The 24,846-nt window shown below is 39.4% G+C and overlaps 1 protein-coding gene across 8 annotated transcripts in view; it reads left to right on the top strand.

Annotated features, from left to right (window-relative positions):
• Positions 1–24,846, top strand: part of ANKS1B (ankyrin repeat and sterile alpha motif domain containing 1B) — an 827,678-nt gene that overhangs the window by 172,199 nt on the left and 630,633 nt on the right. For all 8 annotated transcript variants that reach the window (XM_080658528.1, XM_080658529.1, XM_080658532.1 and 5 more), the window contains exon 9: positions 11,114–11,257. In XM_080658528.1, coding sequence (XP_080514654.1) covers positions 11,114–11,257 — 144 coding nt within the window. The remainder of the gene's footprint in view (positions 1–11,113; positions 11,258–24,846) is intronic.

The following is a 24,846-nucleotide window of genomic DNA, read 5'->3' as shown; positions in this document are numbered from 1 at the left end:
AACATCCCCCACCTGGTGAAAGAAATAGACTTACAAGTCCAGGAAGCCCACAGAACCCCAAACAAAAGGAATCCAAAGAGGACCACACCAAGACACATCATAATTAAAATGCCAAGAGCAAAAGACAAAGAGAAATATTAAAAGCAGCAAGAGAAAAACAGTTAATTACCTACAAGGGAGCACCCATACGACTGTCAGCTGACTTCTCAACAGAAACTATGCAGGCCAGATGGGAGTGGCAAGAAATTTTCAATGTGATGAATAGCAAGAACCTACAACCAAGATTACTCTACCCAGCAAAGCTATCATTCAGAATTGAAGGGCAGATAAAGAGCTTCACAGATAAGAAAAAGCTGAAGGAGTTCATCACCACCAAACCAGTATTATATGAAATGCTGAAAGGTATTCTTAAAGAAGAGGAAGAAGAAAAAAGTAAAGAGAAAAATTATGAACAACAAATACATATCTATGAACAAGCGAACCTAAAAATCAAGTGAATTAAAAACCTGAGGAGCAGAATAATCTGGTGAATATAATAGAATCAGGGGCATAGAAAGGGAGTGGACTGATAATTCTCAGGGGGAAAGGGGTATGGGGGGTTCATGAAGAGAATGGACAAAAATCATACACCTATGGATGAGGACAGTGGGGGGGAGGTAAGGGCAGAAGGTGGGGTGGGAAAGGGGTGGAGGGGAGCTATGGGGGGAAAAAGGAGAAATAATTGTAATAATCTGAATAAAGATTTATTTAAAAAAAAATGTTTGAGTCCCAATTTCAATGTCCAACAGTTCTGAGTCCCCGTTTCAATGTCAAACAGTTCCTTATGTGTACATGTCAGCAATGATATCTGGATGGTGGGCACATGGTGGCAATGAAGGTCCGACCCTCTCTGGTTTGGTCCTAGGCAACCTGCTGCGTCGCACAGCTCTGACTGCTAGCATGACAAGGCTTCGTTAGCGTGTCCCATCTCTGGACTGTTTCTCCTCTTGTCTTCCTGGTTGGAGCAAACCTGTCAATTCCTCTCTGTTGCAGGAATCCACATGGTCTTGGAGTTGTTTTCTGAAAATATACAAACATATTCTCGACCAAAAGTTAATAAAGGAATCTTTTCTATATAATTGATTTGGGATCCTTTTTATTTTTGCCCAAACTATTTTCCTTTGTCTTATTTAGACACCATGTGTGTTTTTCATGGGTGTTTTGCTGTTGTCATTACAAATAAAAATTAATCTTGTAAAGTAAAAATTTTCTAGATGTAATTTACTTATAGGATATTTTTCCTTACATGGTATTACCCTACTATCCCCCCTTTTCTGATTAATGGAGGCTTTTGTAAATTTTATAATGCAGTCTTGATAACTTTAAATTTTAATTTTTTGCACAAAAATATGGCTGCTTTAGTTTCATTGCATGTTCAGGAATTTTACCATGAGATGAACTACCAATAGAAATTTTAGTTAACACTTTAGGAACAGCTTTTTGTCCAGTACAATTAAATTTTCTTGAATATTCACTTATTTGAATTAGCCTCTTTAAATTAATCTGAAAACTTGATTATTATTTTACTGTCAAATTTAATACTCTACCATCAATCTTAGTTTACCCTGTAAATATTAGTGGAAAGGATTATTTGCATTCTTGAGTAGGCCCTGAGCATTCCTGGTGCTAGGCTGGATTTAGATATAGGGCAGCTGCTGTCAGTCAAGTCTCTGTCTGTTACCTGGGTCCCAATCTGAGCTGGGCCAAGTCACACTGTCTGTCACCTGTGTCCCTATCTGAACTGGGTGTCGGAAGCAAAGCAGCCATGGGAGCAGGACACCTCCCTCAGACGGGGCGAGGGTTCAGGCCCCTGTAAGGTTGGGAGGGTGGGGGTCTGTGCCCCACCTCTGATGATCCCCAAGTTGTCTCCTGATGGTCCCTCTGCGACTGTGCCTGTCTTAGGTTGTTCCTTCCCTGAGGAATCTTCCCCGTCTTCTCCATGCATTTTTAACTTACTAGATTTCTTTTCTGGACTTTATTTATGTTAAGAGAAAGTTTTGATCTTGCAATAGAATTTGCAAATACTAACCTATCTAACATCTACTGTATTTTAGTCTTACTTTCTGTGGCTTTGTTGTTGGTTTTTTTGTGTGTGTGAACTGAAGCTGATTATATTAGTTCTTTATTTCTATTCTCCTTTGAGATTACAAAGTTAAGAATTTATATCCTCCTTCAGACTTGTAATAGAATATATTTCATCTTTTTTTTTTTTTTAAAAAAATTGAGGACCATTGCTTATTGTGTAGTTTTGTCCATCAAATAATGTAAATCATGGAAGTCACCACAAAGTATCAAATCATTAGTCTAAACCATGTCTTACATCTCTTAGCAGTGTATGTCCTTAACATATCCTTGGCTACATTAATATTAATAAGAGTGTGTAAAATCCCCAAGTTCTATTCCCATTTTATTTATTCTATTTTGATTTCATGTCAGTATGACCTAGAGTTAATCAGTTTTCTGCTGATCTAACAGACTTAATGTCTAATTTGTATTCATTTAATTTTTAATATAAAATGCTTCAGTTAAGTTTTGTTACTTTTTGATGGTTTAATTAATATACGTTTCAATCACATTCTTTGCTATTCCATTTTTTCCATATAACTGAATAATTGCTTCCTCTGAAAATGGATGAAACTATAGTAGAATAGAAATAACCTTGTATATAATATAAATTTGAGGAATGCAAGTAATATGCTGTTATATATTGAAAATGGTAAAATATTATCATTTAAGAATGTAATTTTAATTTTTTGATTGTGGAGTTATTGAAAGTCTTTTTTCACATGTCCTCCTGATCAAACATACCTTTTATTATCTGTTTTTCAGTCCAGTACATACACACACACACACACACACACACACACACACACATACATGTGAGCATATATTTACATACACACTAGCACTGAGGGCCTCTCTGTTTTATAATTGTTGAAAGACAATATAGAGAATGAGAATGGGCCAGAGTTGTGTAGTCGAAAGTCTATGCATATAATGTACCTAGAACAGTGCTGGTCATTGTGCAGGTCACACAAATAGAAAATATTGCCCTTACATCATAAAGATAAAATATACTACAGTGAAAAGTAGCAAATAGTTAAAAACAATAGATTTGAGTTGCCAAGACCATATGTATGTACTATCGAAATTCAGAGAAGAGAAATAGTCTCTGAATTCTTTGTACCCAGCTACATACAGGTTTTTTAAAAATTTATAATCATCATAGAATTAACAGTAGAAAGTTAGGCTTTGGCAAATGTGGAACTGGTTTTAAATCAACCATTTTCCACAATAAAGCCCCGATGTATTTCCCCTCCTCACTATGCCCTTCCTGATTTGCCAGATGTGGTAAGCACATTCACATACCAGGATCATACGATGCCTCCACCGCTTCCCATCCCCCTCTTCTCCTCAGAACTTTTATCTCAGGAGGTGCTGTTGCTTAAATGCAGGTGCTTCTCTGCGTTCTCTCCTCTTCACACTCAGTTGGAAATAATTGTTCCTTCTTTATGTTCTCCTAACACCTTATTTCTGTATCTCTGTAATGCTTATCCTCTGGCCTAGTTTTACTGTCTAATTACTTATCTACACATCTCTTTATGCCTTGAGTTCAGAGTTCATGACATATTTATCATTCCTTTCCCCCACCCTCAAGTTTAGTCTTGTAGACAGCAGTTGTTGATCAAGAGATAATTAAAACTGTGTAATGAATTTGTTTGAAATAGTGGAATAAACAATATAATTTTAATTAAATTAATGTAAGAGGTAACTAATTTCCTATTAACTAAAATCTTTCCCACAAAGAAACTTCAAGCCCAGGTGGTTTATTGTTGAAAAGCCTTTCTTAAAATAAAGGATGAGGGTTGTTCCCAAGTTATTGTATAGGGTCAACATTACTGTAAAAATAAAGACATTCAAAAACTATATGTTTTTATTGATTTTTAGAAAGTGAAGAAGATGGGGGGAGAGAGAGAAACATAGATGTGAGAAACATTCTGCACATACCATACCAAATGGGTCAAAGACTTTATCAGACACTTCCCCAAAGAAGACATACAGATGGCAAATACCATCTGCAAAGATGCTCCACATCATGTGTCTTGATTGTGGTGGTGATTACACAGGTGTATACATTTATCAAAAATGCCCAACTGTACATTTAAAATGGGTGCATATTATGTATTTAAATAAAACCTTTGTAATTTTGATCCTAAAGAAGAAACTATTTGAAAAATAGTATTTATTTATATAAGATGACCTGCCATGAAGGATAGTTTAGTTTTCCAAAAGTTAACACATTTTGCCTTTCATACTCAATCTTGCTGAAATTGCAAACTAAACTTGAATAAACTTTATAGAGTAACTTTTAACTTTTTTGAAATTAGCTCCTGTCTCTTTGCATAAATCTGACATTAGTTTAGACTTTTCTCTAATTTTGGAAGACTAAATAGTATCATTAAGCTAGAGTCTGATAAATGCACAAAAGTTTTAAGAGAAAAAAGAACGTATGGATGATATATTTTATTTATTTATTTAAATATATTTTATTGATATTTTACAGAGAGGAAGGGAGAGGGATAGAGAGTTAGAAACATCGATGAGAGAGAAACATCGATCAGCTGCCTCCTGCACACCTCCTACTGGGGATGTGCCCGCAGCCAAGGTACATGCCCTTGACCGGAATCGAACCTGGGACCTTTCAGTCTGCAGGCTGACGCTCTATCCACTGAGCCAAACCGATTTCAGCCGGATGATGTATTTTAAAATTGTACACTTGAAACCTATATAATTTTATTAGCCAATGTCACCCAAATAAATTTAATAAAAAATTTTCAAAAGAACATGCAAATTGATCGTATTAAAGTAGAGTAGCAAACCAAATGCATTCTTCTTTAAAGTTTCCCAGATGGCTATGAAAGGATGTCAACTATATAAACAGGTAGCAGGTGGGGACAAAATGTGTTAGAACTGATTGTCTTAGAGGAATTGTAAGGAATGCTTCTTAAGAAAGAGGACAGCTCTGGCCTGGCCAGTGTGGCTCCGTGGTTGAGTGTCAACCTATGAACCAGGAGGTCAGGGCACTTGCTCATGATCGGGTTGTGGGTTAGATTCTTGGTGGGGGGCGTGATGGAGGCATCCAATCAATGATTCTCTCTCATCATTGATGTTACTATCTCTCCCTCTTCCCTTCCTGTCTGAAATCAATAAAAATATATTCTTAAAAAGAGAGAACAGTCATTCTTAATCTATCTTTCAATATTCCTTGCAACTAAAATATTGCTCTAATAGCAATTCTACCTTTCAATAAATATGAATTACTTTTGATAGTGGCAAACCCCCAAGTTTAGAATGTCACCATGCACAGTAACATCATTTTGGTGTGTGGATGCTAGGAGGTGGACTTAGTGTACTCATCGCATAAAGATTTGTTTTTTCTCACTCAGCTATAAATGCAACTTAGAATTGATAGCTAATTCCAAATGATTCCAAGAGAAATTTTGTTTTTCAGAAAACTTACACGTTGTAGGGTTGGTGAATTTCAGTAACCTGGAGGAAATGGCTGTGGTGAAAAGATAGCATAGGGTAGCATTGCAGAGTTATTTTCAGAAAATTTTGAGCAGATGTTTAGTGTTTATAAGCTGATAAAAATATCACATTTGACACTAAGTTGTTTGAACATGGCTAATGCATTAAACTGTGACCTCTTTCTCGGGACTGAATGTAAGTTAAGTGAGTCTGTTCCTCCGGAGTAATAACCATTACTGACCTGTATCTGTTTGATCATTGGCACTGTTATAGTTTTGATATAAATAAACCACCTTAACATCTTACAATTTTCCTCCTCTCTCAGTGGCCCAGTAGGCTCTTAGAACTCCAGTTTTAAAAAGTATTATAAAAAAATAACACGGGTATATCTTCTTTTGGTGTTGCCTTTCAAATGGACAAAAATGAATAATCCTTATGTAAGGTCATCTGTGTAATGGGATTGGCTATGCAAGTTTGGAGATAAGGTGTACACTAGAGTTAAACTGCTCTGCATAAAAGAGGTTAGAGGAATTTGAAGAGCAAATGGAAAAAAAACGTATGGGAGAAAGTAGATACCAAGGAACCTGGGCACTTCTTGGTGGAAGGGGATGTGAAAGCACCCTTCTACCCAACCATCATTCCAAGGAGAAAAATATTTGTTGGGGAGGGGTTCAGTTGTGCAATTTAAAGCCCTCTCTCCTTCTCCACTGTAGAGGTTTTGGTAAAATCTAAGTAGCTCACTAATGATTGGTGTGAATGCTCTCATTATGAAATAAAGCAGGTGCTGAATTCAACACTAGTTTGAATATGAGATGAACACAGTGAGAGCAAGTGAAATATATATACTATTATAGTATGTTAAACTAATTAAATAAAATATTATATATATATCCATATAATAACATTTTTATATTACATTCAAATATCACCTCATAAGGAAATCCCATATCTTCAGTGTTAGACTAAGGTAGCTATTCTAGAAGTATTTTTCTTTGATTGAACTTAAATTTGTTTCCCCATAGTATTTAAGTATTATGATATTTATTCTTTGAAACAGTATAGAACTGGTCCAATATTTCTTCTGCATAATCTCTATGTATTAACCAATAAATCTAATAGGTTCAAATTTTTTGTAAATTTAGGTTCAAATTTTTTGTAAATTTAGGTTCATATTTTATGGAAGAATTTCCTGACATCTAGAACTTTAGGAACACAGTTGGATGTCCAGTAAAAAAGTTTTAGTCATTTGAAATGAAATAAACTTGTGAGTTTGTATGTTCATGGGGCTTTTCCCCCCACATATAATTGAAGATTGTTTAGTTTGATAAAACCTTTCTTAGCCATCTTTAATTGTAAAGCGGTGATGTGGAAAATTATGGTTTTAAACAGTTAATTTATATACTGTCTTTAGGGGGCAGTACTAAACCACTGATAAATTTTGTTATTTTTGCTAATGCTATTGTTAATGACCACCATTAAATGAAATTAAAATAACAGTAATGAGATTTGGGATGCAATTATGTACACCTCTTAATATTTGTAAATATTTATAAGTAGTCAAATGAGAATGATAGTTTGAAATTCAGTCATTTAATAATTCATCCAACAATTATTAAAATCCATTATGTATAACACATGGTAAGAGATACAAGTGTGAATAAGGCGATGTTTGCTTTTAGATAACTTACAATTGAGTAGGATAAGCAAGCCATACTTGTACGTGTCTGCTATGTGTATGTACATAAGATACAGATAATAATAATATAAATAACAGTATTTATTGATAATTGTTTATTTGCCAGTCACTGTCAAGCAATTAATTTTATCCTCATAAACCCCTGTTGAGTAGGAATTATTATAATGCCTACTTTGAAGATAAGAAAGCTGAAGATTAATAAGATTATGTGATATAATTGGTGATATATGAACAGGGTAGATACATAAAGAGTTTTTCTTTGGGAAGGAGAAAGAAACTTTGGTAGAAAAGAACTGATGAGCCTATGAAATATTGATAATTCTTAGCCAAGAATGTAATAACTTATAGTGCCATGCCATCTCAACCTTGATGGTCAAACCAATCGTGAGTTGGTGAAGGAGATGCCTATTTGATCATTCTATTCATTTTTGTAGACAGCATTGATCATATTGATGCTCTTGTGATATTAAGGTTTTGGACATCCCCCAATATTTTCACCCAGATGATCTGTAGGACCAAAAAGCCCTGTGATAATCATCTTATATTACTGATATGAGAAATGTGTACTTATGAAAGTATGGGGCTATGTACCAGACTGCAGAAATTTTCACTGGCTGTCACAGATAACAAAATGCTCTGGGGAATATCATCATACAGTAGAAATATATTAACAAATATGCTTCTTCAATTTAAACTGCAATTGTATCAGCTTGGTTGTTCAATATACTGCCTTTCATAGGTCATTGTGCTGAATGAGAGGCCATGCAACACAAGGGTAAGGGGTAGGCTCTAGTCTAGAGTCAGGCAGTTGGGTAGGAATCCTTTTCCTGCCACTTTCCAGCTCTGTGACCTTGGGTTTTACCTGACCTCTCTGTGCCTTAGTTTAGTACTTACCTCAAGGGGTAGTTGTGTGAATTAAAATAATGAATAATAGTGCTCAAAAGATTGTAGTTATTTTTATTGCATCTTATAGACAGTAACTTATGATTGGGAGACTAATTTCTCAGTTATTGAAAATTGATAAAGGGAAACTTAAGATGTGAATGCCAAAAATAGTCGTATAAAGCTTTATATCTGATTTTTTAAAAGCAACAACGTTTGGAAGGCATGGGGGTGCTGTTTGCAATTCAACATATAAAATATCTTTACTAACTTCAGTAGTTATGATCTATCAGTATTGTGCTGAATGATACTTTCCAAAGATTTTTAGAAAAACTTACTATCTTTCTTTTTTTTTTCTAAAAAAAAAAAAAAAAATTCCCCTTGCTGAGCATTTAGCAGGTTCTTTGAATATGGAATTTTTCTTCAGTTCTGGCAAAATTTCTCACCTTACTTCTTTGATAAATTCCTACCAACTCGACATGAATCTCTTAGTTTGACCTCCTACTTACCTTAGCTTTTAATTTATTTCATCTTTTGTTCTATCTTCTGGGAAATGTCCTCACACTTATTTTCCAACTTTCCTGTTGGATTTTATGTATTTGTTTGATAGCATTCTGTTCTTTTTCAGGGATGCAAATAATCTTCTATTTCTATAACTTTGTTTCTATATATTTATTTTGTTCTCTTAAAGACTTCCTTTAAATTTGAGTGAGCTTTTGGTTCTTGGTCAAATTTAACTAAAAACTTAGAAACTGTTTATCTGGGTGGAGTTTGTCCAGATGTGGCCTTCATAAGCAGGCATTACGGCACAGATCCCCACCATACACTGAGTGGCCAGATTATTATGATCTCTGAATGCATAGTGATCTGGCCACTCAGTGTGTGTGTGTGTGTGTGTGTGTGTGTGTGTGTGTGTGTGTGTGTGTGTGTGTATGAGGCCCAGTGCATGAATTTGTGCATGGGTGGGGTACAGTCAGCCTGGCCAGGGTGAGCGGACATGGGCGGTTGGCCACCTTGCATGCTGGTCGAACTCCTGGTCGAGGGGACAATTTGCATATTAGCCTTTTATTATATAGGATATACACTGAGTGGCCAGATTATTATGCAGTCAGAGATCATAATAATCTGTCCATTCAGTATATTCCTAGGTACTGATAGATCTTTTTTCTTAGGAGGTTAATTTTTGTAGAGAGAAATATACTCTACTCTCCTGTCTAGAGGGATATAACCCTAGGTGCCATATTCTCTAAGGTAAATATGGTAGGCACTGGGGTTGGGTGGGATTCCTCATCTATTACATAGATATTCACTTAATTCCTTTGTTTTTTTGTGAGAGGCCCCTCTGCTCACTGTGTATGGATTCTTAGAATTCATAATCCCTTTGCTGCAACCTCAACAGAAAGTAAATCTCCAATTTCTTGTCAGGTGGTAAAGATTTAGTTTCTTGGCTAGGTGAGGGGGTGGGTCTAGGGCAGGGGTGGGCAAACTTTTTGACTCGAGGGCCACAATGGGTTCTTAAACTGGACCGGAGGGCCGGAACAAAAGCATGGATGGAGTGTTTGTGTGAACTAATATAAATTCAAAGTAAAGGAGCGGAGGGGAGAGCAAGAGAACTGGATAGAACAGCCGGATCCGGCCCGCGGGCCGTAGTTTGCCCAAGGCTGGTCTAGGGGGTCTAATTTTTTCTAATATACTAGAGGCCCGATGCACGAAGATTTGTGCAAGAATGGGCCTTCCTTCCCCTGGCTGCCAGCACCGCCTTTGCTCTGGCCGGAGCTGCCTTTCTGCCTTCCCATGCTGCCCAGAGGCCCGGAGTGGATGGGGTGTGCTGAACGCCTGCATCGTTGCCATGGCAAGTGTCCCATCCCACCCCCGGCCACTTGGCACCAGCCTATGAAAATTAACCTGCCATCTTTCATGGGTTAATTTGCATACTCACTCCTGATTGGCTGGTGCGCGTTGTGAAGGTACAGTCAATTAGCATGTTACTCTTTTATTAGTGTGGATAGTGTCCATTCTGTTTTAGCCCCATCTGTATCTACACCTTCAGAAGTAGTGAATCTCTCCATTTGTTAGGCCCTTTGGAGGGTGCTGAGGCATGAATAGGCCTGCTTCTTATTTTCTCCTCTAGCAGGCACTTGGCTTTCAATTTTCTCAAATTTTCTAAATCGGGTAGTATCTACTCATCTGTTTATTATTATCCAAAACTTTTCTTGATATTGATCATCAGCTTTTAACAGACTCCTTTTGTCCTTGTCCTTATGCTTTAGACCAGCCGTGGGCAAACTACGGCCCGCGGGCCGGATCGGCTGTTCTATCCGGTTCTCTTGCTCTCCCCTCCGCTCCTTTACTTTGAATTTATATTAGTTCACACAAACACTCCATCCATGCTTTTGTTCCGGCCCTCCAGTCCAGTTTAAGAATGCATTGTGGCCCTCAAGTCAAAAAGTTTGCCCACCCCTGGTTTAGACCATGTTCAAAATGGAAGTCCTATGATTCGTTTAAAAAGTACTACCCTTCTTTATATGATAATATAACATGTTATGAATCATTTTTTTTTTCAAAAAGGAGACTACGTTTTTGGTGACATTGTGAAAAAATGGGATTTTTAAGTAATTTCTATTTTAAAAAAGTATTTGCATATTATTCTTCTGATTGCATTTAGAAATCATAAGATTTTTCTCATTTGTTGCTATTCAGCTATTACTTGGGTCATTTTCGTGTCCTGTTCTTTGTTACGAACTTTGTATCTTATCAGTCTTTCCCACCCAATTTTTTCACTTTCAGCTTAAAATTGAATTATACATGTTTTTTTTGGCTGAGTTAGGTGGTGCAGTCACATAACTATGGCTAGAATTAAGCTGACTTGCTTGCTACAATACACCATAAAAATTTAAATTTAGTTGATGTTAAGATATCTAAATAACATTGATATAATACATTGGTCTAATATAAATTTAATTTCAGAGAACTTCATCTACAATAAATTTGTCACCAGGAGAAGTGGAAGAAGAAGATGATGATGAAAACACTTGTGGGCCCTCAGGACTCTGGGAAGCGTTGACTCCTTGCAATGGATGCAGGAACCTTGGCTTCCCTATTCTTGCACAGGTAACAGTTTGCTTTCTTAAGGCACAATAAGACATAAAAACAGTTGCCTATGTTTTTAAGTAAATCCTTTTTCCCTCTGGAAATGCAGTTAGTATCTTGTTCGCTTTGTAATTTTTCTTCAGTTAAGGTCAGTAATATATTTATATAACTTGCTATACATATATGCATATGCAAACACATATTTTACATAATTTTATGTAGTTGTTTTATTTTGGTCATGATGCTAGTTCCAGAAAAATGGATTACTCATGAGATTTTAATATTTATGATCCATAAATATTTATTAAAATGCTATTTGAAATTAAATCATAATTTGTATTAAAATAATAATAAAAAATGATTTGCAAAGAAAGATACTAGGGCTCTATAAGAGCATAGTGATTTTTTTCTTAGCACAATGGAACATTGTAGAATAATGTGTGGCATTATTAGTACAACCCCAAAATGAGAGGCGAACACTAAAACATTGACTACAATTTTGAACCCATTTTGCTCTTCATTAAGTCAATTTTAATTCGATTGTATCACCTTCAAATTACTATTGTATGCTATGGACTATAAGCCCTTCAGGGAATTTCAGAAAAAGTAAAATAAGCCAAACACAGTTAAATTTGAAACCAGAATGAAATATTTCTACACAAAAATGAAAAAGCATGTTATAAAAAAACAAAACAAAAACTAAACAGTGTAATAGCAAAGGTACGTCTGTGTACTTACGTAAAGCATGGGGAGAAAAATGGTCCAGGACAGGAAATAATTCACAGTAATTGTCCAGAATAGTGTTATATCTCAAAACTATTCTTTCCTATTTTGCAACAAATATGAAGCAATTGTATCTAAGAAACCGTAACATTTTTCATGTCTATGTTATGGACAATTTGATGATATCCACTCAAATTCCAATATTAATTTATTGTGGAAAATGAAATAGGATAATCAAATCAACATATAGTACTTAAAGAATCTCTTCACCTTAATATGAATTGTTTATAGGACTTTAAGACAATTTACCCTAACCATTACATAATTATTACCAACTAGAGGCCCAGTGCATGAAATTCATGCATGGGGCGTGGGGTAGGGGGTTTCCCCTCAGCCCAGCCTGCACCGTCTTCAATCTGGGACCCCTCGAGGGATGCCCGACTACCTGTGTAGGCCCAATCCCACCGGGGAAGTCGGGCATCCCTCTCACAATCCAGGACTGCTGGCTCCCAACTGCTCGCCTGCCTGCCTTCCTGATTGCCCCTAACCGCTTCTGCCTGCCAGCCTGATCACCCCCTAACCACACCCCTGCCAGCCTGATTGATGCCTAACTGCACCCCTGCCAGCCTGTTTGCCCCTGACTGCCCTCCCCTGCAGGCCTGGTCACCCCTAACTGCCCTCCCCTGCAGGCCTGGTCCTCCCCAACTGCTCTCCCCTGCAGGCCTGGGTCCTTCCCAACTGCCTTTCCCTGCAGGCCTGGTTGCCGCCAACTTCCCTCCTCTGCCGGCTTGGTCACCCCTAACTGCCCTCCTCTGCAGGCTTGATTGCCCCCAACTGCCCTCCCTTGCAGGCCATCTTGTGGTGGCCATCTTGTGTCCACATGGGGGCAGGATCTTTGACCACATGGGGGCAGCCATCTTGTGTGTTGGAGTGATGGTCAATCTGCATATTACTCTTTTATTAGATAGGATAGAGGCCTGGTGCACAGGTGGGGGCCAGCTGGTTTGCCCTGAAGGGTGTCCCGGATCAGGATGGGGGTTCCCTTGGGGCATGGGGTGGCCTGGGCGAGGGGCCTGTGGTGGTTTGCAGGCCGGCCACGCCCCCTGGTGACCCAAGCGGGGGCCCTGGTATCTGGGGTTTATTTATCTTCTACAATTGAAACTTTGTAGCCTGGAGCGGAGCCAAGCCTTCTGCTTGCTCTGTGGCGGCAGCCATTTCTGTTGGGATTTATGTATCTTCTATAATTGAAACTTTGTAGCCTTAAGTGGAGGCCTGGGCCAGCCAGGGTGTGCAGAAAGCTTGGCCTCCTCCATTGCTGGGGGCAACCCTAGCCTCCTGCTCTCTCCAGCTCCGTGGCTGCCGCCATTTCTGTTTGGATTTATGTATCTTTTATCATTGAAACTTTGTAGCCTTGAGTGGAGGCCTAGGCCGGCAAGGGCAGGTGGAAAGCTTGGCTTCCTCCATTGCCAGGGAAACCCAAGCCTCCCTCCTGCTCTCTGTGGCTGCAGCCATCTTGGTTGGGTTTATTTGCATATTCACTCTTGATTGGCTGGTGAATGTGGCTGTAGGCATGGCTTGTGGGTGTAGCTGAGTGATAGTTAATTTGCATATTACTCTTTTATTAGATAGGATATGTGCTGGGTTGTGAGTTCCATAAAAGTAAGGAGTATGTATTGCTCACCATCCAAGGTCTAATGCCATCATAGTCCCTGGTATATTGTCAGAATTAAGTAACAAATGTGTATATTCTAGGGTTTTATTTCTTCACTTATGGTTTTTACATCCAGATGCCCACCATCACCATTTGGTCACTGTTGTGTACATCGATCACTTGTCCTCTTTAGTATGAAGTCGCTCTCAAACATCGGTGCATACCTGAATATGGTATAGTCCTCCTTGTACAACTGCCGCTGTAGTTGCCCCATGGGGGTATTAAACATGCCCAGCTGCGGGCCTCTTTTGGCTGTGTGATACGGAAACATGGTTGGCTGTCCATGGCTCTCTTTTGAGACGGCTCCTCCACACCTTCCTTATCGCAGCTCGCAGAGCGTCCTGTTGCCCACTCTCTCTAGCAGGTGGGCTAGCGGTGGGCTTCTGCGGGCTTTTTTGTGTCTGAGTGACTGAGGGGTGGGGGCGTTGATTACTGACTTTGCAGGGTTAGAGATGATCGCTCCTGCACCATACTGCGCCCTGCGGGGGTCTGCAGATCTCCAGTCCTCTCACATGTCAGGGTGCGCGGAAGTCCAGGTGTGAGGAATTGGTGTTCACTCTGGGAGGACTTCCTTTTAAGCCAGACACACTGGTTCGCAAAAAGTTCTGCTATTTGATTTAGCAACCTCAGCTGCCAATCCCTCTGTCCCTCTTTTCTGGAAACCAAATTCTCCAGCTTTTAACTCTCCTGCCCCTGGTGACCTGTGCCCATCACATACCCTTTTCTCTCTTTTGCCCTACAGCCCCTCCCTCATCACAGGGACACTGTCCTTTGGACCTCCCTGTGCCACCCTGCCCGGCACAGCTCAGCAGACCACCCCCTCTCATGAGAGTCCCTCTAAGAATCTTAATAAATACTGGCAAATTGCTCTCAACAAGCATTAGGCAAATTTCTGTTAGGTCTGAGTTTAAAATAACCAGAGTCTCTCAGCCAGCACTTCTCATTGTAGACAATTAGAATTAATTGTAGAATTTACCTTAAGGAGGGAATTGGACAAGTTGGTAAACAGGTTAGTACAGGATGTTTTTCAAGGTGTATTGTATCAAAAAAAAGACAATAACCAAGAATAATATCTTACAATAGGGATTTGTTAAATAAATTATGGAGCATTCTATGATATAATATTCTATATCCATAAAAATGGTTATATAGTTTTGCACTTATTGAAATGAAAAGATACCCCGGACTTTTAAAGGAGCAGAGTGAATGGATTTCAAACTATCATTATGTGCACGGTCCAATTTATGTAAAATCATCTGTGTGTGTGTGTGTGTGTGTGTGTGTGTGTGTGTTTGGGTTTGAAAGTATGTTCAGTGAAATGTTTAAGTGCTTATCTGGATGTTGTGGTTTTGATTTTCTTTTTTCTACTTTATTTATTAGGATAATTATTTCTGTTAAGAGGGAAAATAAAGCTGTTTTTATAAGCAGTGTCTAATTTTTACATCCATGATAATTTTTATATTTTGACACACCCTAAAATTGCTGATGAGATTTTTTAACCTTTTCCCTAAACATCTACACCCTGACTATACAGTGAAAAGAACTTCAAACATTAAGCTGTGTTCTAGTCTTCACCAATTATCAGATTGTATATAAAAATGGTCTGAGGAATTTTGCCAACTGTTTTAAATATTGTCAATAAGATTAAAATATCTTTATTGGCACAGCAATATACCCAACACATATACATATATAAAGCAATGGTTTTAAAATTAAATTTATTGGGATAATATTGGTTAATAAAATTATCTGTTTATTGCATTGTGTGTTCACCACCCAGAATAAATTCTTCCATCACCATGTTTTTGACCCCCTTTACCATTTACTACCTCCCTCCCACCCCATTGCCCTCTGGTAACCACCATAATGGTGTCTGTGTTTGAGTTTTTATTTGCTTGTCTTGCTTGCTCATTTCTTGTTTTCAGTTATCTATCCCACATATAAGCGAAATCATATGGGTCTTGACTTTTTCTGTCGGACTCCTATTGCTTAGCGTAATATTCTCAAGATCTATCCATGTTGTCACAAATGAAAGTATTTCATCTTTTCTTATGGCTGAGTAGTATTCCATTGTGTACGTGTACCGCATCTTCTTTATCTAACCATCTATTGAAGGACACTTTGGTTGTTTCCACATCTTGGCCACCATGAATAATGAATGATGCAATGAACATAGGGATACATAGTATATGTGTGTGTGTGTGTGTGTGTGTGTGTGTGTATGTATATGTATGTATATATATGTATATGTATATGTATATGTATATGTATATGTATGTATGTATGAATTTTAAAGAGTAGCATTTCTCTATTTAGAAGGTCAAGAGGTCTTTCTTTTGTTTCTCAGTAGGTGGCGCTAAAGCATAAGTCTTTTTTGTTTCTCTTGCATTGATCTGGCTTCTTGGATCTCTGCAGGGGCAGTGGAAAATGCTCTGTATTCCCTGGGGAGGTGAGTGTCTCTTCGGTAACCAAGTCACTTCAGGGCACAAACCCCATGGGGAGATGTGGTGGGTGATGAGATGCTGAGCCCAAGAAATCCTAGTGCTACCCCACCAGACACTGCTGGCCGTGCAGCGCATGGGTGGGGACAGGGTGAGCTGGGAGAGGCCAGCTGGTGCCTTTGTGGCTTTGTTCTCCTCTCAGTAATGGCGACTGCCAGACCTCCGCTGCCTCACCACTGTATCTCCACCCTTGTCGCTGGGATTAGCTGCAGCATGCTTCTGCCTCCCCAGCTCTCCAGGCTGCAGATCCTCGGTGCTACAGCTTCTTCTGGGGCCCTCTGCGAGCCGGGAGAGGGTGAGGAGAAGTGCCAGGCCTCCTGGCTTTGTTTTTCTGCTGGACATTGGCAGCCACCAGACAACCGCAGCCACACCTCTGTACTCCATCTCCCCGTTGTCCCCCAGCCTCTCCATCCCCACCCTGTCCTTGGCCTCAGCCCAGCACGTATGGACCACTCAAGGCAGGATTGTTCCCGGTATCTGTCTGCTCCTCAGGGATTTGTCCCCTCTCTAAAGACTGACTGAGCTCTGGGCGGTGTCTGTGGCACCCATCTCTGCTCCTCTCCCTTTCCCTCCCCGGTTCATTCTGATTTGCCCACCTTCAGATGTTTTGATGTCCACAGCTCAGCCATGTTGGTGTGTGGAGCAGAGAATCCTTTCCTGAGTTATAGCTGTTCAATTTGTTGCAACTTCAAGGGGGGAGACCAGGGAAACTCATGCTGCCTTCTTCTGATAGCCCAAAGTTATAGTTTCTGAGTCCTCGTTTGTTCTATACATCAAAAAGGACATTTTTCTTCCTTTCAGATTAAAATATCTGGTATTTATGGTAATGTATTTTTCCTTTATTTATTGAAAGGCCTATTCACATATCAATATCAGTTCTCACTGGCTTGTTCAAAGTCCTTAAATCAAGTGGTTCTGGTGTGTGTTGTTTTGAAAGAAATAGGTAGCATTGGGCACAGTATAATTTGGGTGCTATTTAAAAATTAAAATGAAGATATATCAGTTTGCTTAAAAGCACTTATATGCCATGCACTTTCATTACCAGGTATTTATCTTAGGTTTCCATTAAAGCACTGAGTTAATTGCCTTGTATCCAGAGAAACCAGAAACTATTCTGCTTGTAGGGTCCACAGACTTTCAGAATTTTTTCCTATCTAGTCATTAGACCGACAGTAGTAGAACCTCTGTTATTTGGCCTGATAACCATCATGTGTAGCATTCTGGCAAGTATGTCTCTATTTTCATGAATCTGGTGAAGTTTTTCTGAAATTCCTCTTGCTACTTAGAAAACTACCTGATTTGTATTTGCCTCAATACTTAAGAAGCTCAGGTGGCTAAATAAAAATCGACCTGAGATTAAGAAATTCTTTTTATGTAAATGCAGCAGCTTTCTATATGCTTGCTCTTAGAACAGATTTCCATACAGCTACTCATTAGCTATTTGTAATGTTGTGGTGTACCCCAAATCTCACAAAGGACGCTTCAAAAAAGGTCAAATTATGGAGTCATTTATTAAAAAGCCGGCTGCTGACGTGGGGCAAAAGCGCTCCAGACCTTGCAGCCCCGAACAGCTTCCCACATCTGGCTTATATTGACAGAATATCACAAAGGTATTGATTACATCGTTGGGTCTGGAATAAGGAACCTGTTTCGCGAAAAAGCATTTTTACAGAAGCAGAATTTGAGCAGCTTAGTTATCTAACACATTATCTGGGACCACCTGGACAATTTAGAATAACTGTGCTGTCTAGATTCTGAGATCACTGAGTCAACCGAAATTCAGTTATCTGTAGCTGCTGAGACAAGTTAGGATCACTGTCTGTCCTTGGTCCCAGAGGAATGTGCTTCGATGACCAGTGAGATCACAATCAATGGGATATTCAAACCGCCAACAGGGGAGTATTCAATCAATCATACATAAGTTCAATTAAAATAACTCTTCTATTATTTTATCAAGCAAATGAATACAGAAGCCAAATAGCAGGTTAAGTTAAGATTAGAACTACCATACTTCAGTAAACTAAATGTATGTTCCCTCTTCTCTATGTTAGAGTTTGTCATTGGGTAGATCATTTAACCTCCTTAGACCTTATTTTCATCATCCTTGAAATTGAGATGATCCTTTACGTATCTTTCAACTCCAGAATAGTTAATGGTTTTGTGATAGGGGTTCCAATACTCCAAACAATAATTATGAGTCAAGGAATTACTCAGCTATCGACAGCTTTGGGAATTGTGATTCAACGCATAGTCTTACTTTGTTGCTGATTTTCTTCTTGCTGAAGCTTTTAAAAGAACCATTTGAAATGTGGAAATGACACAAATGGTAGCTTAGTAAGCTGGCAGTCAGTGGGGGTAGTGCTTGAAACTATGTAATTGAAAATATGAGTTACATATTTTATTTATTTTTTAATAAAATTTAAAAATATTTTTATTGATTTCAGAGAAGAAGGAAGAGGGAGACAAAGATAGAAACAACAATGATGAGACAGAATCATTGATTGGCTGCCTCCTGCATGCCCCACAATCAGGATCGAGCCCATAACCTGGGCATGTGCCCTGACCAGGAATTGAACCATGATTCATAGGTCGATGTTCAACCACTGAGCCATGCCCTGCTGGCATGGGTTACATATTTTAAACAGAATTTAGTTGATTATGAACATGGCTGTGATAGGCAGATTAATCCTCACAAAACATGTCCATATCTTCATGTTTACAACCTGCGAATAGGTGACCTTTCACGGCAAAGGGATTTTACAGATGTGATGAAGGTAAGGATCCTGTGAAGGAGAGACATCCTGGATTATCCAGATGGACCCAATGTGGTCATTATGGCCCTCCTGAGAGACAAGCAGGAGTGTCAGAGTCAGAGAAGGAGATGTGATGGTGAAGCAGAGTTGGAAGTGACAAGGTCACGAACCAAGGACTGGGGATGGAGTTTGCTGAAAAACAGGAAATGGCTCCTTCCCTACGACCATCTGAAGGAACCAGCCCTGCCAACACCTTGATTTTAGCCCAGTGAGAATAATTTTGAGCTTTCAACATGCAGAACTGTAAGGGAATAAATTTGTGTTGTTTAAAGCTTTTAAGTATGTGGTCGTTTGTTACAGCAGCTCTGGGAAACGAATGCAGATTTTGGTACCAGGAAGTGAGATGCTGCTGTAACAAATACATTAAAATGTGGAAGTGGCTTTGTAATTGTGTAGTGGGGAGAGGCTGGAAGAGTTCTGAGTAGCATGGGAGAATAAGACTAGACTGCTTGGGGCAGAAATATGAATCTTAAAGGTCCTGCCAGTGAGGGCTCAGAAGGAAGTGCTAGGTAGAGAAAACCTATGTTGTCTTAGAGAAAACCTAAATTGTCATAAATAGAATGTTTTTAAAAACATGGATATTAAAGGCACTACTGGTAAGGCTTAAAAAGTGAGGAGAATGGTAGGGAACCTGAATTACCTTAGAGTAGCAATTTTCAACCACCCGCCCCCCTTTTTTTAAATTTCATGGCACGCATAAACTAATTAGTAAAATTCTGTGACACATGAAAAAAGTTATTTGTTTTTTGCCAATCTGACAAAAAGCATACACAACAACACAGTATAATTTTGATTCATTCACACTGGATGGCTATTGTGTTGGCTGTTGTCATTTTTTTACTTGAAAAGGAATAAAAAGGAAAAGAGGTGAGTGCCCCTGACTAAATAGTCAGGTACTGAAAGTTTTAAAAGTTCTTGCACTCTTAATCGCTGTCTTAAAGAATAGCTAAATCATCATAGAGAGAATGTTGGTAGACATGAATGTTAAAGATACTTCTGGTAAGGGCTGAGAATTAAATGAGGAACATGTTATTGAGAACTGGAGGAAAGGAGATACTTGTTATATAGTAGCAGAAAGCCTAGCAGAATTGTGTTCCGTAGTTATGTGGAAAGCAGAACTAGTAAGTGATGAACTTGTATATTTGGCTCAGGAGATTTCTGAGCAAAATATTGAAGGTGAGGCCTTGTTCTTCTTGTTGGTTATAGCAAAATGTGAGAGGAAAGAGATAAATTGAATGAAGAAATTTTTGAGCAAAAAGGGACCAGGACCTGATGGCTTGGGACTTTCTCAGCCTATCCAGATCGAAAAAGACGCTAAAATTTGTAGATTCACTGTCAAAAAAGTGTGTTCTGGAGAAGAAGAGAAAAGGGTGGCTGGATAACTATTTTTTAGTTCCTTAGTAGCATCAAAATATCAGATTATTCACTTACACAGAAAGCTCTTTAAAGAGATTAGGTATGTGTTTCATAGATCTCTTAATTCATTTTAGCAGAATTTAGGGATGGGATTAACCAGGCAAGATCTATGGAGGAGTCTCTAGTTTACTGGAATACGTTCCTATGACATACGTGGGAGACCCACAAGGTTTTTGAATTTAGTGTATCAGCAGAGATACTGCCTGCTTGGACTGAAAGGAACAGGAAAAACACAAAATAAAAGAGGCTGTTAGATTCCTAAAGGAATGGATTGTTGCAGAAAAGAAATAGTCTCATGAAACTATTCAACTGCAAATAGATATTAACCTTTATGAAACAGGAAGTAAGACTCAGAGGACCAGAGGACGGAGCCAAGGACGCAGAAGACGGAGCTGAGAATTACAAAGGATTATTCCTAGGCCTGAAACCTAATGGGATTTTCCCAGTTAGGGAAATTTCTTGTGGTTGTTGAGTCCCCTTTTCTCTTTTATTTCTCTGTCTTATAATTGTTACCCTAAGCTTAGCTTTGTATTTAGGGAACAAGTAATTTGTTTTCTAATTTCAAAGATTCACAGATGAAGAAGAATTTTATCTCAGGGTATCCTAGAGTTTCACCCATACTTCATTTAGCTGATGAGATTTTGGACTTTGGAGCTGATGAAATCTAGATGAGAATTTGAGTTTAAGTTGATGCTGTAATCTCAATATCCTCAACACTGGGGGATGTTGAGATAGGGTGAATGGATTTTACATGTGGATGGATGTGAATCTTAGGGGAACAGAGAATGGACCTAGGGACAGAATAAGGCCTCCCTCCCTCCCTCCTTTCCATCCTCCTTCTTTCTTTCCATCCCCCCATAAATGTCTAGTGTTTTAGTAACTAGAACCTGTGAATATGTTGGTAAAAGGGACTTTGCAGATGTGATCAAGATATGAATATTGAAATAGGGAGTTTTTCCTGGATTTTGTAGGTGAACACAATATAATCATCAGGGCCCTTAGAATAATGGAAAGTGATATGATGAGGAAAGCAGAGAGGAATATAAAAATGTTATGATGCTAGCTTTGAAGATGGAAGAAGGAGCTATGAGCCAAGGAATGCAGGAGGTGTCTTGAAGATGGAAAAGGCAGGAAATAGTTTCTCTCCTAGAGCTTCAGGAAGTAACCAGTCCTACTGACACCTTGATTTTAGCCCGAAACTTCTTTCGGACTTCGGATCTCAGTAACTGTCAGAGAATAAATTAATTGTTGTGTTAACTACTGAGTTAATGGTGATTCGTTATAGTGGCTAAAGGAAACTAATTAATGCGATGGCTATGGAAATTAGGCCAGTAGACATTTCATCTATTGCATACTTGTTCAAGGAGCAGATGCCTGTTGCTGTATCTAGGCAGATGCAGACATTTATAAAAGAATGTACTTTTGAGAAACCAAGATGGCGGCATAGGTAAGCACCTAAACTGCTGCCTTGCACAACAATTTCAAAACTACAACTAAAAGACAGAATGGACACCATCCAGAACCACAGGAAAGCTGGCTGAGTGAAAATTCTACAACTAGAAGGAAAGAGAAAAGCCCACAGAGAATTGGAGGTACGGCAAAGGGTCTTTGTGTGCGCAGAGAAGAAGGGCGGCTGAGAGCCTGGCTGACTTTCTCTGGCAGAAGGGGGAAGGAAGCCCCTGACTGCACTGAACCCCAGTTCTGACTGCACTGAACCCCAGTTCCGGGCGAGCCCCTGGGGACCCACGCTCTTACTGGGGGAGACTGGACTCTCGGGCGGAGACTCGGGAGCTGGGGAAGGCAGAAGTCTGAAGGTGCGCGCGTGCCAGTGTGCACAAAGGCTGCAGAGGTTGCCACAGGCTTTCCCTAGTGGAAGGGAGTCGGAGGCTCCTGACTGCACTGAGCCCCAGTTCTGATTGCACTGGACCCCAGTTCCAGGCGAGCCCCTGGGGACCCACGCTCTTGTGGGGGGAATCTGGACTCTCGGGTGGAGACTCGGGAGCCGGGGAAGGCGGAGGACTGAAGGCGCGCGTGCCAGTGCGCACAAAGGCTGCGGAGGTTGCCACAGGCTTTCCCTAGTGGAAGGGAGTCAGAGGCTCCTGACTGCACTGAGCCACAGTTCTGACTGCACTGAACCCCAGCTCCAGGCGAGCCCCTGGGGACCCATGCTCTTGTGGGGGGAGTCTGGACTCTCAGGCGGAGACTCGGGAGCCGGGGAAGGCAGAGGTCTGAAGGTGCACATGTGCGCGCAAGGGCAAGGCTGACGGGAAGCCAAGACTGAGACTCCACCCCATCCAAGCTGAGCACAGAAGCTATTGCAATTTGGCAAGTCTAATCCTATAAGGCTGTCTCCAGCACCGAACTTCTCCCAGCATAGACACAGCTGATCCTTACAGCCAATTGGCCTGGAGGTCAATTCTTCCCAGTGATACCAACAACAATCAAGACTTAATTACAACAAGGCTGTACACACAGTCCACAAAGGGGTGCACCAAGAGTGTCCACCTCAGGTTAACTGGGGAGGCAGACCCACTGGGCCATATTGGAAACCTAGCACACAAATCTACCTTACCAACTCAGGGAAGCAATGAAAATGCGGCGTCAAAGAATCAGATCACAAACGAAAGAAATGGAGGAAAACAAACGACTGGATATAGAATTCAAAACCACGGTTATAAGGCTTTTCAAGAATATCCTAGAAAAGGCCGATAAATATAACGAGACCCTCGAAGATATGAAAAAGGACCAGCTAGAAATTAAACATACACTGACTGAAATAAAAAATATTATACAGAGATCCAAAAACAGACTAGAGGAACACAAAAATCAAGTCAAAGAATTGAAATACAAAGAAGCAAAATACACTCAACCGAAAAAGCAAAAAGCAAAAAAAAAATCCAAAAAGTTGAAGATGGTGTAAGAAGACTCTGGGACAACTTCAAGCGTACCAACATCAGAATTATGGGGGTGCCAGAAGAAGAGAGAGAGCAAGATACTGAAAACCTATTTGAAGAAATAATGACCGAAAACTTCCCCCACCTGGTGAAAGAAATAGACTTACAAGTCCAGGAAGCACACAGAACCCCAAACAAAAGGAATCCAAAGAGGACCACACCAAGACACATCATAATTAAAATGCCAAGAGCAAAAGACAAAGAGAGAATATTAAAAGCAGCAAGAGAAAAACTGTTAGTTACCTACAAGGGAGCACCCACACGACTGTCAGCTGATTTCTCAACAGAAACTATGCAGGCCAGATGGGAGTGGCAAGAAATTTTCAATGTGATGAATAGCAAGAACCTACAACCAAGATTACTCTACCCAGCAAAGCTATCATTCAGAATTGAAGGGAAGATAAAGAGCTTCACAGATAAGAAAAAGCTAAAGGAGTTCATCACCACCAAACCAGTATTATATGAAATGCTGAAAGGTATTCTTTAAGAAGAGGAAGAAGAAAAAAGTAAAGATATAAATTATGAACAGCAAATACATATCTATCAACAAGTGAACCTAAAAATCAAGTGAATTAAAAACCTGAGGAACAGAATAATCTGGTGAATATAATAGAATCAGGGGCATAGAAAGGGAGTGGACTGATAATTCTCAGGGGGAAAGGGGTATGGGGGGTTCATGAAGAGACTGGACAAAAATCATACACCTATGGATGAGGACAGTGGGGGGAGGTAAGGGCAGAAGGTGGGGTAGGAACTGGGTGGAGGGGAGCTATGGGGGGGAAAAAGGAGAAACAATTGTAATAATCTGAATAAAGATTTATTAAAAAAAAAAGAATGTACTTTTTGCTTTACTGTCAAGCATTCATTTTGATCTAAGTTTTTATGCAGTAATTTTTATACCTTTTAAAACAGCAACTAAAATTTTATCATTGGAAAGGCTCCATTTCATGTATTTTAGGGATGTATTATGATAATAATAATAATGTTAATAGTAATATCTAGCAATTTTTTGAGTCCCCAGCATATGCCAGGTACAGTGATAGGCACTTTGCAGTTCTTATCTCCCTTTAATTTCACCACAATCCTATGAAATATTTTCACTTGACCTTGAGAAAATTGTTTCAAGAGATTAATTTGCTCAGGTTTGCTTGTTATGATCGATCCAAAACTCATGTGAATACTTTTCTATGAAATAAAAAAAGACTTTTTTGAAGAAGGCCCACTTTCTCACAGTAAGTAAACTTGTATACTGTGTACTGCCCAATATTTTTCACTGTAGCATTTCTCTGTTAAAGAGGATATCAGCAATTATTAAAATCACTTTTTAAAAAATATATTTTTATTGATTTCAGAGAGAAAGAGAGAGATAGAAACATCAATGATGAGAGAGAATCATTGATTGGCTACCTCCCACACCCCCCGCACTGGGGATCGAGTCTGCAACCTGGGCATGTGCCCTTGACTGGAATCGAACCTGGGACCCTTTAGTCCG

This window comes from Plecotus auritus, assembly GCF_963455305.1.
Source record: "Plecotus auritus genome assembly, chromosome: 3".
NCBI lineage: Eukaryota > Metazoa > Chordata > Mammalia > Chiroptera > Vespertilionidae > Plecotus > Plecotus auritus.
The sequence above is the reverse complement of the archived record's forward strand: the minus strand, read 5'-3'. Positions and strand labels throughout refer to the sequence as shown.